The 17,159-nt window shown below is 38.8% G+C and overlaps 2 protein-coding genes and 1 long non-coding RNA gene across 5 annotated transcripts in view; 1 reads left to right on the top strand and 2 right to left on the bottom strand.

Moving 5' to 3' along the window:
• The first annotated feature begins 460 nt into the window (after positions 1-460).
• On the top strand, positions 461-2,947 carry Wdr92 (WD repeat domain 92). Its single transcript, XM_071778154.1, has 4 exons — positions 461-933; positions 1,056-1,556; positions 1,645-1,742; positions 1,823-2,947. The coding sequence occupies exons 1-4, from the start codon at positions 667-669 to the stop codon at positions 2,031-2,033; spliced, it is 1,077 nt and encodes a 358-aa protein (XP_071634255.1). The 5' UTR covers positions 461-666; the 3' UTR covers positions 2,034-2,947.
• Positions 2,948-3,350: 403 nt separating this feature from the next.
• Positions 3,351-17,159, bottom strand: part of Rpb8 (DNA-directed RNA polymerases I, II, and III subunit Rpb8) — a 53,120-nt gene continuing 39,311 nt past the window's right edge. For all 3 annotated transcript variants that reach the window (XM_071778156.1, XM_071778157.1, XM_071778155.1), the window contains one exon: positions 3,351-4,260. In XM_071778156.1, coding sequence (XP_071634257.1) covers positions 4,143-4,260 — 118 coding nt within the window. In that variant the 3' untranslated portion in view covers positions 3,351-4,142. The remainder of the gene's footprint in view (positions 4,261-17,159) is intronic.
• Positions 6,912-11,297, bottom strand: LOC139812962 (uncharacterized). The gene is made up of 2 exons (XR_011731989.1): positions 9,820-11,297; positions 6,912-9,106 (listed from the first exon to the last, which is right to left on the bottom strand). It is a non-coding gene; the product is annotated as an uncharacterized lncRNA (long non-coding RNA).

The following is a 17,159-nucleotide window of genomic DNA, read 5'->3' as shown; positions in this document are numbered from 1 at the left end:
TTAATTTCAATCAAATACTTGTTCCTATCATTAATTTTTAATAAATATACACTTTTGCAATTTTTATAAGTCAACATTGAAAGGTTCTATGATCATTCATTGCATATTTTACAAGTAACATAATTTTTTCCGCGATTCGCGCAAACGGCTCCACTGTGCGCCGCGGCCGCAGCATATCCCCTCTTAACTGGCTAGTTCGGACACGAACCATTAGCACGGACGCAAACCATGTGCGGTTACCGAGCGAAACGACGTAGTTGAGTTGCACTTTCTCAGGCGGCGCGTCGGAAAATGTGACACAGAAAAATTGACGAAAAATGCCGGGATGGCCTCTCTCAGGTTTCTCTCTGGCTTAACCGACGGTTAAAGTTAACAGGATTGACCAATAGAAATGAATCCACCCTGCTTTCTATTGGTCAATCCTGCTAACTTTAACCGTCGGTTAAGCTAACTGTGGTTGGTGAAATTGGCTCTTAGTACATACGTAAACTCTGTTCTATATCTTCCGATAGTTCCGATTGAAACAGCACTTTATAGATGGCGTACAAGTTTGTTTACGGTTATATTTGTAAACAGTCTAAATCTAAATGCTTGTCAAAGTTGGGACTGTCGGGACAAATCTTCCTGCGGCGGTGTTAAAGTCGAAGAGAATATTTTGGCAGAGACATGGATAAACTATCGAAGCCACAGATAATCTGTCATATCGAAAAATCGGTAGATTATTCGCTGTTTGATGCAAAGTGGATACCATGTAGCGCAAAGTTCGTGGTTATGGGCTCTCGGCCTCGTGGTACCGGTATTATACAGATTTACGAGGTGTCTAGTGGTGAATTAAAACTTGTCAAGGATGTAGAGAGATCCAACCAGATGAAATGTGGAACATTTAAAGCTTCTAGTCTTCGTGATAGATATTTGGCTACTGGTGATTTCAAGGTTTCTCCTACTCTATAACAGATATATGTTTTATTAAATATTTGCATATAGACGTATATACATATGATGATGTCTTGTGCGATGTTCAATTGATTCGTAAATCATGAAAGCTAACTTTACAGGGTAAATTGAATATTTACAATTTAGAAGATCCTTCAGTACCAGTTTATTCAGCTAACGCTCACACACAGATTATAAATGCCATTGATGGAGTGGCAGGTGCTAGCGTAGGATATGGAGCACCAGAATTAGTAACTGGATCTAGAGATGGAAGTGTAAAAGTATGGGATCCCAGGCAAAAGAATCGACCAGTGGCGATTATGGAACCTAAGGAGGGAGAAAGTCGGCGGGACTGTTGGTCAGTGGGATTCGGCAATTCTTACAATTCCGAGGAAAGAGTAGTAGCAGCGGGATACGATAACGGAGATGTTAAAATGTTCGACTTAAGGGCTATGTCTCTGAGATGGGAAAGTAACTTGAAAAATGGAGTTTGTGGTCTTGAATTCGATAGAAAAGACATTCCCATGAATAAACTAGTTGCTACTACCTTAGAATCTAAATTTTATCTCTTTGACCTGAAGACTCAGCATCCTAAGAAAGGTTTTGCTTATCTTACTGAAAAGGTATTATTTGAGACAAAAATTTAATATTTATTCTCTCTTTCTGTCTCTGTATGTAAATACGTATTTCTCACACTGTGTATGATTTTAGGCGCACAAATCAACGGTATGGCTGGTTAAGCACTTGCCGCAAAATCGTGAATTATTCGCAACATGTGGCGGTGGAGGAACAATTTGTCTTTGGAAATAGTAAATATTCATGTTTTTAAAATACAATTGCGTTACATCCTTAAAGATGCTTGAAAATCAAATTTTTTGTTGTTTTTCAGTAATTATCCAGAGAAAAGAAAAACTACAGACGCCGATGGGATCGAGCAAGGAGTTGTAGGCAATGTCAGTTTGCTCCAGAACTGTACGCTCTCGTCGCAACCTATTAGTTGTTTGGATTGGAGCCCGGACAAGCCAGGACTCGCAGTTTGCACATCGTTTGATCAATGCTTACGCGTTATCATCACTACGAAACTGAATACTATTGATTAAACAACGGAAAGCTCGAAAGCTTGTAAATAAGCCTGTGTACGATTTCTAATTCGCGAACGCAAGGTGCATTATGCAACGGCGAGCAGACGAGAGCGAATTATATGTCATTGGGCCAATCTATTTAGGATCGAACCCTTATTAAGTATCGGCCATCTTGCGCATGGTCGTGAATGTTACGCAATATCGCGCGCGCGACGTCCGCCATTTGAGATGCGTTCAGCCGGTTCAGCCCACGCGTTGTCACTTGCACCTTACACCTCCATTGCATCGCGATTCGCGCGCGAGGGCGCAGCATTGCAACCGCGCACGCAAAGTCAGGAATACCTCGATTTTAATTATATAAATTAGCTGTCGCCGCGTCCATCTCTCGCCCGCTCAACGCGACATATGTCGATGTTATCAAATCGAACCCCACCCATTTCATTCAATCCTTTCACGTCCAATAAAAATCCAAATGTATATCTTGTTTCATCTTTAATGCATAGAATAGTAGTACAAAAAAAGTTCAACTAAAATAATCGCGCAAATTCAACTAAAATTCACGTAACATTTTTATCTAAAATTTTTCTTTTCATTTTTCATATTATTTCTTCATTTTCTTGTATTCTTACCGAGACATTATATTCATTTTTATTTCTTATTGCAATACAATATTTACTGCGGACATTTTCAAGGGAGTTTCGTATATCAAACATGTATAATTCTTCGTTTGCTCAACACAAAGTGTATCGATCAAAAATCAAACGAAATAGATTGTAGGAATCAAAGGAATGAATCGCTATCCTAGAAGTATAGTTGGCAAGTGTCGGTGGGCTAATTACATAGCAATATATATATATATATATGTATATATGAGTATTTACAGGAGCGGGTGTACACGAATACGCCGACAAATAGACAAGTGTGTAGCAATACCTGGTTCCTATTTTTGTTTCTTAATGGCGCACTTCGCGATGCACTTTGCGGCGGTTTGGTCAACATCCAAAATTTGCATTGCTCCTCCTGCCTCCTACCCCTAACTGTATGATCGGTACGATTAAATCTTACAATTAAATAGAAAAATCAATCCTTAGAAACCTTGTTTCTCATTAAATATACCAATTAGTAGTCGATAAGTATTTTTATTGGGAATTTTCATTAATTGTATTTATCTTCCAAATCCCTAACTCAGAAATGATAATTGTTAATGGCTTAAGACGATCTTTCCATTTAAAAATTATTCCATTAATCAAATTATTATTACTACTTGACATTTAGCAATCTGCAACCTGCAACCGATGATGGAGCTGGAATTGGCAAATAAAAAAGGTTCCAACACACATGAAAAATATTTTTATTTCTCTTAAGTTCTAGTGGTAATCACAGTAGTAAGCTCAAGTCATTTTATAATTTATTTGAAACGTGAAGTCATTGTGATGCTGCCTAAATAAAAAGCTTTAAAGTAGACAAAAAATTTATATAAATATAATAAATCCAATCCAATAATAATACGTGAAACAAGTGAACCAATATGATATTGATAATGGTAGTTTAATAATAATATTGTTTGAATTCTTATATACTTTTTCCAAACTCAGTACACTGCGCACCAATTTCTTGTCGGTCTTTACCCATGTCTTAGTGGTCGAATTGGTAAAGACGCCTGTCACGGGAATGTAAAGAAATCCAGGTTTGCACCCTGGCTGGGGTGATATTTTTCGCAATAAATTCTTTACAATGACTTAATGAGGATGCTTATTTGCTATCAAAATTTAAATCGATTATCGATTTAAAGTATGGAGAGTTTACTGTTCGAACAAGGGAGCTGTGTTTTAAAGACCGACAAAAAAAAACACGCAGTGTACTGAGTTTGGAAAAAGTATAAAATTCTCACACAATATTATTATTAGGCTACCAAGTCTGGACCGTAAATGGCATTTTTCTGTCTTTTTCTCTCTCTAATTGATAATAAATCCATATTATTGTACAAAAATGATAATAAATCAGTAATTGATGTGTTCAGTATTATATATTAAAACATGAAATGCAAGTTTCTTCAGATTATCATCTGATAGATACATTTGTTGAAAAAATTTTTAAATGATAAAAAATTGACAATAATCGCAAATATTAAAATGCAAGTTTCTTCATTAGTAAATACATATGTTGATCTATCTCGAAGCCGTGCAGATTGTTCGCATCGCCTTGTAGCCTCATCAGCAGACCTCCGAAAGATACGTAGGCTGATCTGGAAGCAAAATAAAAACGGTTCAGTTGTGCGTTTGCATCGCCCTATATAGATATTTCGAAGTGGCGCTCGCCTTCGACACTTGATACAGACTATGATATATTCTGATGCTATGATATATATTATGATTTTAAGATGTGCCGCCTAAAATTAAGCCTATATTCATCTGACTTTTTTTCTTTCTGTGGATTCTAGCGCCAACTTCTGAAATATTGGTATACGTATAGCTAAGAAGCACCCTGTATAATACGTAAAACGAAAAGATTTTTAAATAGCAGATTCAACTTGAAGAGGGGTCGATAGCATCAATATTCTTCTAATGCTATTAAATTTCAGACGATTGAACGATTCTCATGTTCAAGTAACTTTCCATATTCGAGGTCGACAATGTTTCTCCTAGTAGCAGTGCAGATTTGCGACCGTCATAACTGCAGTGCCGATAGCGGTCGTGCATATAGATTGACCACACAACCAGCTAACCACACTGCCAACATGCCGATCGCTAAAGAAAGTTCTTCCTTTAAACGATTACGAAAAAAGATGTATCTGTTGGACCGATGAGCTTCCAAATACTCCATTCTTCAAGCTCGACTGATGATCATTTTCTTCCTCTGTGCTATTTCCGTTTTATCTTTAATTTTGTGGGATATACGTACCAAAAAATCAAAACTTCGCAACAGTTCATACGTTTTAATGCATTAGTGATATAATAATCGTTTAAAATTGTATTTTATTAAAATCAGATAAATTGCGGATAACTAACATAAAACAATTTGTAGTACAAGCTTGAAATTAAATATTAACATGACATAATGGAAGAGCAATATATAAATTTATGTGGAGCAATATTAATTAAACGCCGAAATTATGGGCTGCGTAGATTCCGCGGTGAGACAGCAATAAACTTTTTCCATCACTTGACAATCAGTTGACTACTTACATAATTATTATAATGACATCTTGAAACTAGACACTCCATGACTTGAAAGTATACGCAAAAAAATAACATTAACTCGAATGTATAATAAAATTCTTGTATTTCAACGTATCCAACATCAAATGTATCTGATTGTGCACTGTTGATTGTAATCATTTTAATAACGCTTATAAAATGCATTCTATGAAATTTGCGATGCTAATGTGCATATACATAATCGCGGAAACGCACATTCAAATTTCGCGTGACTTACGAAAGACAGAGAGGGGGAGGAGGAAGGAGAGGAGGAGGGAGGAATACGCGATTACCAAAGGGAATACTCGCGCGGCATACGTGTTGCAAGGTTTCTCTATCGATTGACCTTGCCTCTGACAATACCTCGAATGTCTGGCTCTAAGAGGCACTCCGCTCCTGTAAGAGTCAATTATTTTTAACCAAGCTTCGAGCTTCCGTTTACGCCCTGGATCTACTTCCCTCTCTCTCTCTCTCTCTCTCTCTTTTCGTATACCATTTTCATTTAAGAAGATTTAAAAAGCACCGTAGGATTTCTAATTTACGTAATAGATAACTTAGCCAAGGTCTAACCGTTACAAATGCAACACAACAATGTATATAATTTATCTGTAATTAAAATTTCTAAAAATTGAAATTTCTGATATTATATACATAATAAATGAAACACGACCGCTATGATATACAATCAATTTAGAGAAAGTGCTATTTCGGTCAGGACCATAGAGATATAAGAAAGAGTGCGCACAAGCGAGCTGAAAAAGCGATATAGGAATAGAAAGAGCCTTCTCTTTGTCTGAGAAGGGGCCTATATGCAGCGTTCTTTTTCTATTCCTATATCGCAGCCTCTTACTATGCTAGCATACGACTCGTCTCTCTAGCACTCTAGTCTTATATCTCTATGGTCAGGACTCGATCAGGATCTTGGTAGCCTAATATTATTCGCGTGAATTTTGTTTACAATTCTTCGTCCGAGCAAACCACGCGCGCCATTACTAATGGCCTTAAAACGCAGTCTCAACTAAAGCTAGAACAGTACTATCAATTATTAAAATTTCTTTAATGTTTAATGTTAATACTTCAAAATTACAGAAACATAATATATTTTAAGATATTCAATGTCTTTTTTACCGGATTTTGAAGTTATGCGTACGAATATGCGATTATCCTCTTAAAGTAATCATCTAAAGATTTTACGTTTTTATCCATCTCGAAAGCACACATCTATACTCCTTTTTCTGACAATATTTTCGGTTAAATATTTACTTTGAAGTAGCTAAAAAGTTGTTTTACTCCGCTAAGCAATTTGACAGCTCGTTGAGCGATTTCACTTCTTTTTGTATCTATAATATGAACCTATCAAATATGATCGATAACACAGATAAGATGAATGAAAATATATGAAGTGGAAAAAACAAGCTCTCTTAAACTAAAGTTATTAAACTCTATATTTGCAAATAAGGAATTTAATTTTGAATTAATGGTCTAGTCTAATAGGTTTTTGTTTATATTAATCAATAATAATGTTCACAGAGAGATAAATTCGATATATTATTAAATAATTCTGATATATAGCGGAAATATATTTCTTCTTATTTCATTATCTAAATACTACAGAAAAAAAATATTCAGAACTATATAATTTATATATTTGTGTCTACAAATTAATCACTAATAAAGGCGCTGGTGAAATTAAATGAAGAACGCATTAGATGATTTTTATTGCCATTTGATACAACAGAATATATGATCCTACGTATATAAACAATGTGTATGCGTATATATTTGTGTGCGCGCATAAATTGTTACATATATGCGAGGCTTTGTTACATGAAACGAGTATGCAACAAGCATACCTCCATTAACAAATCCCTCGTCACAAACGGTCGAACGCCATTACACATTTATTCATAGAAAAACTGTCATTGCCGATGATATTGCATTAAAAAAAAAACACACATTTATCAATCCAGCATGCATTCGTTTGCTTAATTGCTAAAATCCCTTTCTCCGCGAGATATATCGCGGAATAGAAAGAGAATGGGGTGGAAAACGGCAATGACAGTTACTTTTTAGCAGGATTTATTTATTGCAGCACATACACATTGTGCAGTTTTCCAACAGATTTCCCATAGAATTATTTTCTACAGAACCACCGACGTATTACCGAGCAATTTCACACTAACCATAGAAGTTCATATCACTCATTTGTCGATTGTCCAAAGTTTAAAGTTTTTACGCAGCAAACATCAACTGTAAGTATTAGTGTCTATCGTCAATTATTGTTCCAGACAGATTTGATATTTCTGAATGAAAATTAGCGATTATGTGATTACACCATTAATACTTCAGAAACACATGCAGATTAACTAAATTATTATTTATCTCTAGAGAAATACTTGCGAATAATATTCTTAACTTATAACGCACATTTCGCTGTTATAATTATACTGTAATAATTATATTTCAAATAGAGAAAAACTTGGCAAAAAATAATGGACATACTTTTCTGTGCTCTCTACTTATATAACGAATTACAGAAAAAGATAATTCATATGAGATCCATCATATAATCATTTGGTTATTCTCACAGATTAAAAGAGTAATATTTAAACCAGAGATAACATAATGGAAATATGAAAATCGAAAAAATTGTTCATTATATTTTTATTGAATCGAAATCTTAATTAAATCTTATTATAAAATATTAATGTAATCGAATCTAAAATTGCTAAAAAATTTGGGGATTTTTTCTCTGATTTAAACTTTCTCTCGAATCCGGGTTTATTATTAATTTAAAATTATAAAAGGTCCCCCTGAGAATCTTGTATAAAACAAAAAATTCTCACGAAGACATTATTATGTATAATGTACATTGAGGTATGCACGATATAATTATCACAAGCTCTGCAAGTTTTGGGATAATCCGGAGGGCGATACGTGAACTTCCTGATATGGCACTCTCGCTCGCAATGAGGATACTGCGCAATCTGGTATCGATGATGTCGGTTTTTAATCGTGTGCACACTTATCTACGTTTTCAGTGCTAGAAAAGATGACGTCCTGTCACACGATAGCTGATGGCGGCGACAGAAGAGATGTCGTACCAGATAGTGCATTTACAGTATTCAGGGCCCGTGTAAACGCGCATCTGGCACGAGCCCCAACTGCCCTGTAATCTCGTATTGGCTCGCTTCCGCTCCACTCACTCTCATGCTCTTTTTACTCGTTAATCTTCGCAGTCTATCCCCCTTTTTCCCCTTTATCTACTTTCCAATTTACTCTTCCTCGTATCAAGTTGCAATAAAGTTGCGATATCTCATTTATTATGATATTAATAGCAAAATATCTCATTAGATAGTAATATTATGTGTGCGCGCGTGCGTGCGTGTGTGCGTGCGTGTGTGTGTGTGTGTGTGACTAAAAATGTAAACACTTATGTAATGACGTTCAAGTCACGCGATTATCTCCGACATATAATTAGATCTTCATTTCACGACATATGTAAAAAAAATCTTGATAGTGATGATAATTGCGATTGTTGTGCTCGATAAATTTGAATAGACAACCAAAAATTCTCAAAACAGCGATAATGAGTTAAGGGTTTCTCGGGCGCGCCGTGCCATCCAGAAGGATGTCAGCTGATGCTATTTTCCTCTCGAAACGCGAAACGAGAAGAGGACGACGCTGCTAATAATAGCCACTATCCCCGGTGCCACGACGCTCCGGCGCGCGGCGTCGAGACGCGTCTCTTCGTCGTCGTACTAGCGCGATCCGTTAATGCGCACACTGACGGAGTTGGTGCATCTTCTCTCGATGCTTTTAGACAGCTAATCCTTTCATAGACGCCACCGGTGCGTCCCAAGTCCCAAGGCCGAGTCACCGATGTTACGATAACTTTTGAGTTACAGAGAAACGTCTCATTATATATATTTTGAATTTATTTAATCTTTACATTCTCGAAATGCTCTATATCTAGATAATTTATTATCTCGATGACGGGAGATTATTATAGACCAATAAAAAAATATTTTCTTGTTACATTTAAAAAAAGTACAGAGCTGGGTCATAGAAATAGTCACCGGCACCGCGTGTGTTTCATACAACATAAAATAAATATATATACATTAATATATCTTTCGTCTGCAACTTGGATTATTCCTTCTCCTCCTATGTCGTCACAAAATAATTCACAACATAAATTATTTAACAGAGCACATTAATTTTTTTTATTGTAAGCCTAATTGATTTACGAGAACTCGTGATTATAGATTTCATTGTCTCGTTCGAACTAATTTAGTATCGAAAAGGGGGAGGAGGTAGTGCGCGATAAACAGACGATTATCTGTCGTCGATTATTTTTTTTACCTCGAGCTTTCACAATAACGTGACATCACATAGAATTATGAGATTATTACATAGGGTAAACTCGGATAAGATACAGGCCATATAGGAAAGATGGCCAACTTACGTTCTTTCAATCTAGCTATCAATTAGCTTGCCATGAAACATCGAATGAACATGGGTTGGCCATCTTTCATGTATGGCCATCTTACCCGAGTTTACCCTATCATGCTATTCACGTATGAGTTTTTCGTTGCTTTCGGTACCAATTTTAATTTGAGATTCATCGAACAAACTTGTCTTGTGTTGCACAATTCGTCCAAAAGTCCAGGAGAAACCGTATCAGCGTTTATACGATCGATACTGAACATTCGATATCGCGAAACTGGAGCAATCAATCTCGTTCTACGGTTTGGAATTAGAAGGAAACAGGTGCCTTATTTGTTCGAATACAAGACATTTATCCTTTTAATTTTGTAGGCCACGGAAACGTCAGTTGCTCGAACTCTCAGGAACGCCGCGCGATTATCGCGAATTGGAATTAATTCTAACTAAACTCTCTCGAGAAAAACATGCATTTTATTGCACTATTGTTATTTTCTGCATTTCGAGACATCCACACGCGGTATGCGTCACGCACTAATCGTGCGATCTCGGAAGGGATTTAATTGTTGGAACTTGATTGATATTTCACCGATAATCGAGAGCGCGATTGACTGCCGCAGGAATATATTGTTCGCGGATGCACTTTGAGACCCGTCTTCTCTTGAGACCGCCAAAGTCAAGAAAGCGACCGCACTCCGCAGTGCAGTAGCGTTGTCGACATCGATTATTCCTCGTGATTAACTAGCGGCAACTGCGGCACCACGGCTGCAACTGTATCAGGGGAACGACGCGACGCGACGCGACGCGGGGAGTAGAGCCAGTTGCCGAATGCAGTCGATCGGCGGCCGTTTTAGACACGCGGAACGGATTGCACAATCGTGTACTCGTGCGACCTTGCCTCCGCAATAGTCCGCAACAGGTGCATCGCGCGATCCAAAATTATCCTGGCGCGGCAGGTGATTCCGTTTGACCAGCCGCGTCGTGACCTTACGCGCGTAATCGGCGATCGGGCGTGTCGAGACATCGTCAAATTCCTTACGGCGATCGATCGCCGTAACAGAGAGATAACGGAGGAAAAACTCGAGATGAGAGATGAGAGATCCGAAATCGTTTATTGTTTCACAACGAGAAATGCAGCGAGGAATGTACTCGCGGCGACTTTCAATGAGACGCGTATTTCGCGGTTGCGGCCGTTCGTGAAAAGAATCAAGGAGAGACAATTGCAATTTACAAGCGTGTTCACGTACAGTCAGGCCGCTCTAGAGCAATAGCGTTACACAATCACGACCTTGGACCGTGAGCGTGGCATTTATCATGCCAAGTAAATCTCCGCTCGCGGAATAGAAATCAATCTCGGGAAGTAACGGCGTACAGCACGATAGATGATAGAGCGATATCGATTTACATTTGCGGAATCGATCAAATGTTCAATCTGTGACGTCAAATATACCCTGTATAACTGTAGAGTTGAATGCGCCAATCAAGACTGGCTCCAAAGAGAAGAAAAAAATGTTGAACTGTATAAGATGAAGATGTTTAAGATGACTCTTCAGACCCAAAGATTGAAACGTGCGGACGCTTTCCGTACGATGTAATTGCGATTCAAAGATGATCTAGATTTCTCACGATATGTAATTTTACTAACGTTATATCAACGTCCGAACGAGGTGAAATCCTTTGATCATTCCGTCGCGATCGATGATATAATTCCCGGGATAATCACGCGTCGGATTGCGCAAAAAGAAGTGCGAAATTAATATTACATATCGCGTACGAATGCCATGCGACTCGCGAGCAATACGCGCGACGACTAAGCGACGCGACTAGAGCTGCTCGCGACTAAACCCGACCTAGAGCAGGAGCATGAGCCAGTAACTGCAGCGGCAGCGCTAGCCGCAAACAGCAAGCCAAGTAGAAACGGTTCGACGTTTCCAGTCGCATCAGGCCAGGCGTTATACAATCCGGTGCGTGCGTGCACGCTCGGCTTCGTCTCGTTGCTTCTTAACGAACGCGCGTGCCAAAAGCTTGACATTTCCGTAAAAGATGGAACCTCTCTGTGAGACTATGACCAAGTCGGAAATTATATAGAAACATAATTTGATATTATACATGTAATTCGGAGCTTATAAATGTGTGTTTCAATATCTGTGTAAAAAGAAAAGTTGACTCAAAATTCTCTAACAGATCACTGGTTAAAAGAAGCGTGATCGATTGAAAACTAACTCCGGATTTCATAAACAATATTTCAAAATGTACTCCAAGAAAAGACTCACGCTCGCTTTTACCTCAACGCTTTTATACATGCGTTAATTAACTTGTCATTGCGGCAAAAAGCGCGTACAGGATGTCTCGCATGTACAGGAAAATTTTGGCGTGTGCGTTGCATTCCCTATAATTTGATTTACATCTATTCTATTCCCATTGCAGAATTAAATTTTTGCAACTGCAACGAATTAAGATAAATTGAAATAGAATACGACGACGGACGATATTCAAGGAAGAACGAGAAAAGAGAAGCGAAACAACATAGTGGGAAATCCAAAGCGACGTTCGCTTCGGCGGTAACGATGTAATTGGACCACTTTGCCGTTAAACGAGCTTAACGATCGATTCTACCGTGCTACCACGATGCACACCACGGTGCCTTCCACGGATCGAGTCAGATCAGAGATCGGCATGACAGATATCCTCCGACTCAGACATCGTCACCTCGCGACGACGTCGCTAATAGCAATGGCACGTCGCTCTTTCCGAGGATATACGTGACGACGCCGACGGCATCGACGCGATGACGTGATGAACTCAACGACAAAGAAAATCAAAGTCAGATCGATTGATTATGCGAACCGACAAACGAAAAGTCACGCTCTCGATGTCAACCACACCGAGCCACACGGAAATTTGTGCTTTTTCAATAGTGACACTTTTCTTTCCAAGATGCGATATAATTTCTCAAATTTATATTAAACGTTACTAAACGTTTTTTTGTACCGTCAAGATTTTTAAGAGCAGTTAAATCTCGTTTCTTCCACGATCGCGACGCATGATGAATATCGTCGTATTCGCGCGTCGAAATTCGCGCGGTGATCTTAATGCTATCTCATGCACTATCAACGCTAATCACTAGCTAGAATTATCTATAACTACTCGACGGAGCTCGCGCTGCTCGAAATAAAAAGAAAATAAATACGCGACGAGACCGCACGGCGAACTAGGCGCGACTAACGTGGACGATCCGGGTAAGTGCCGCGTCGCGCGATTATGCAATCGCGTGGCCGAAAAAGCTATGCCAAGATGCGTGGCGCTGGGCCACACACGCCCCATCATCCACTACTTAACCTCGAAACATTATCGCGTAGCCAGAGAACATGCGACGTGCCAGCACCGGGGTTGGTCCCATTATTATCAGGGTTGCGAAAAAGTCCAGGGTTACTTGGCTCATCTTAAACGAATATCTTAGCCTCCTGGTCCCCTAGGGTGACCTTTGGGTATTGCATCGAGTTATTATTTTCCAAATCACTTCCATCTCGCGATATATAAGAAATTCCTTCATTGAATATCTCATTAATTACTTAAATATAGTATCGTGATAAATTGGTCATCTCTAGTATGCTTTGAAAATGCCAAATTTCTCACATTTATCGAATAATGACTTAGACAATGTATCTAATAAATTAGTTAAATTAATCATTTACTTTAACATGATTAGCGTAAGAAAAATATCTCTCTCTCTCTCTCTCTCTCTCTCTCTCTCTCTCTCTCTCTCTCTCTCTCTCTCTCTCTCTGTTTTTATTACATTACTTTTACTTTTATAATGAACTAACAGCTCAATGCAAAAAAAACACAGTGTCTTCAATTAAAAATGTTATATGATAGACCGTCTCCGGAACTAGCACGAAAATATCTTTCCCTGTAGTCGATTAATTAAACGAAACGTTATCGAGTTCGACGCGGAGCGCAGCTCGAACCGCTTTATCGTCCAAGTCGCAGATTATGCTAGAGTTCGGTTTGCATGAAATTAATTTCAACTGCCAACTACCATAATTCTATTTTGCATCAGCAACAGCAAATCTGAATTTCTTGAACGCAAGATCCATGATAAATTGTTCACTTTTGTTCATATTCTCTTGTCACATTTTTTCATAATTTTAAATAAAAATATATTCTCTTTTATGTCTAAACATTACAAAATATACTCACACAATAATATGTTGTTGATAATACGTACGTTGCATATCACGATGTTAATAAATTAACACAAAAAAGAAGAGATTAAAAAATAGAAATAAAACTAGACGCGAATAAGCAGCGGAAAACGAATAGCGATTCTTATCAGTTCAATTTTAAGTACCTTTAAGAAAAATAAAATCTAAAGAACAGAATATAAACAATGTATTACATTACAGAAACGAAAATCCAAAATATATATATATAAATAAATCGAGATATGTAATTTAGTCTAGTGTCTACTATTGCAAAAGGAGTAAAGAAATGAATGAAAGTCGGGAGAAAAAGGTGTCAGATAAATTGTAGATTGATCGTTTCTTCCGCAAATTTGCGCGCGTGAATTTGCATCTGTTTTACTGAATTTCATAGCCAATGATATATCGACACGCATGTAGTCATCAATCGACATATTGCACAATTGTTGATCAAATCACTCGCTGCTCTCTTCCGTAGACTTTTACGCGGGATATGGGTCACCCTACCGAAACGATCGATTCGCGCGTTAGCTCGAAGCACGGACGCGTCCAATAATCAGCCTATACTCGCGCGTGAGTTTCCGCGGACCGCGGCCAGGCGACCTTCGTTGCGTTGTCGCGCGTATATAATTCTTGCTAATTATCGAGCGCATGCCACTACGTGCGCACGTGCACTTTCGCGACTAATAATCGAATATAGTGTAATAATAGCGAATATGCCTCCTAACGCTACGAGTTCTTCCCAGAGTGACAAAACGGTAATTCTCTCATATCTTACGTCAAAAGGTAATAACATCTTTTTATTATTTGACAATGGGGCAATGTCTCTGTCCGGAAAGCGATTATCAATCTTTAGAATTGATATCTATTGATTCATCTATAATATCGTTCTTTTATGCGCGCGTTCGACTTACAATCTAACAACTCTGTGAATGTTGTCTCTTAATTACTTACTAAGAATATAACGTATGTATAATATAATTAAATGAGAAAAATGATACTTTTTGACTGCCAGTGCACAAATAGCCTGTTCTCAAAATCGCATTAAAAGCAAACGAATAATAAGCGACATCATTAATAAAAATGCAAATTTTATATTATATATAAAACATAAATTTTCTCAGTTTAGTTATCTTTGAAAATTTCTCGATGGTCATTTTAGCGTGAAATACAAAACATGCTGTTGTTAGATATATATCTAGGATTAAGTATGACATGGAATTATAAGTCATTGAACTTGTAAGAAACACTTGTCACTTCCCATGTCAATGCAACGAAATGTAATAAAGTCTCTGAAGTCTCGTTTAGTATATTTGAAGAAATTACAATATTGCATCAAACACATCGCGCACAAGAAAATATTTCCGACGTGGAAAAACAATTTCAATGAAACTTTCCACACATGATAGATAATAACTTTCTACGTTTGAAATGTTATGACTACTTTTAGTTAACTATGGAAAATTACGATTTTCATTAACTAAATAATTTTCTTTACAACTAAATAAAAAAATTAATTCATCAAGTTTTCGTTAAGAAAAAAGAGAAAAGATTTCAAAATGACTTCAAAGTGGATTAACGCAGAATTAAGTAATCGAGTCCCTCAATGTCGATGCGAGCAATCGCGCGAAACGTAGCTTACACAAACAAGTGCGTTACTCTCGAGGTGCTCCGACATGGGACGTCCTCGAAAGACACGGTATGTGACGGGCGAGAAGTAGTAGTAAAGGGAAGAGGAGGAAGAGGAGTAAAAGAAGAAGAAGAAGAACCGAAGAAACCGTGACAGGTGGGTGGTCGAGGGACGACGAGGAGCAACGTGCATCTCTCCCTTGGCACAGGCGAGTGTAGAAACCTGGGTCGACTTAATCTTAGACAGCTACCACTACTGCATCATCGTCGCACACTATCACCGCTGTTACTACCACTACTACACGCCGTTGGCAGTTGTCGTCATCGTCATCGTCGTGTGTGGATCGTCATTTTCATCACTACCGAAACGCGAGACGAGGCGATGGGACGGGACGCGACACGTCGCTCTGCCCGACATGGTGTAAACGAGCCTTTAAGTCTCGCCATCTCGCATCGCGGCAATCGCGACAGACACGGCACACGCAATACAACGCCAGGAACCGGGGAGCGCACCTGCGCGCGCGCTGCCTGCACCGTTTTCTCGGTCGCGGCCCGTTTGTCCCCGTCACGATACCCCCTGCCCTCCATCCCGACCCCTTCCTTCCATCCCACCTCTCTCCTACGGTCGAACAGCCGCTCCCCACTCGCACGCGCGCGCGCGCGCGCCCGCGACCGATGCAGGGTGCAGTGTGTCGCGGAGGAGTCGAGGAGGCACCTTTAGCTCGCTGCTCACCCCTCATGCCCTCCTCCTTCTGTACCCCATCCTCCTACGCCACTCTAACACACACGCGCACTCGAGAGAGTCGATTATCGTTCAGAACCAGGAGCTCTCCTACTACGCGATATAACGCGAATAAAGAGAGAAAAGAGAAAAGAGAGAAGAGAGAAGAGGAAGAGAGAGAGAGAGAGAGAGAGAGAGAGAGAGAGAGAGAGAGAGACGCGGTAACATGGCGACCGTCAAACGCGAGCACTGATTATATAAGAAAAGACCAAGGAAACAAACTTGACGTGCTTCGCAATAGCTGCAGACGAATTTACATATTACACAGCTCTCGCGGCTATTATTAAATACCATTCTTATTTTCTCACAAAATATCGTTATAAAAATTATATCGCGTGTGACCATATAATAATGACATAAAAAATATATAATAGCAAAGTATTATAGTTGAAAGAAAATAAAGAAAATAAAGCAAATAGGTTCGAGAAAAAGAAATGTGACATTTTCTCATTTTGGACTGTGTGATCGTGCATTGCACCCGAAATTATCTCGCTGTTTGCTATCTGTTAACGTTGATGCGATTATACACCTCGCGAGAGACGTACTTGTTTTTATCGCGGCGTGCGCTGGTGATGCGGTAAGAGACGCATACGTGCAGGATAGACGTATTAGTCAGACTAAATATCATTGTTATGTAATTGAGAGCCGGTGCACAACACGCTACATGTTCTTTGGCTACGTCATTCAATGCAACGCGCATAATGAAGCTATTCTTGGTTTACCGTCGTGCAGTTTAAGCGCGGTTAATTGATCGTATGTCGCGTATCCGGAATAATTAAAAGCGCTTTCACTAGTAACGCGAAACAAGAGCGGTTGAAAACAAATTCGATCGATTGGGATCACTGATTCAGTCTTTGATAACTGTAGAAATCATTGCGGATCATTGTGG

Source organism: Temnothorax longispinosus, chromosome 5 (assembly GCF_030848805.1).
Source record: "Temnothorax longispinosus isolate EJ_2023e chromosome 5, Tlon_JGU_v1, whole genome shotgun sequence".
NCBI lineage: Eukaryota > Metazoa > Arthropoda > Insecta > Hymenoptera > Formicidae > Temnothorax > Temnothorax longispinosus.
This window is presented reverse-complemented; position numbering and strand designations above follow the sequence as displayed.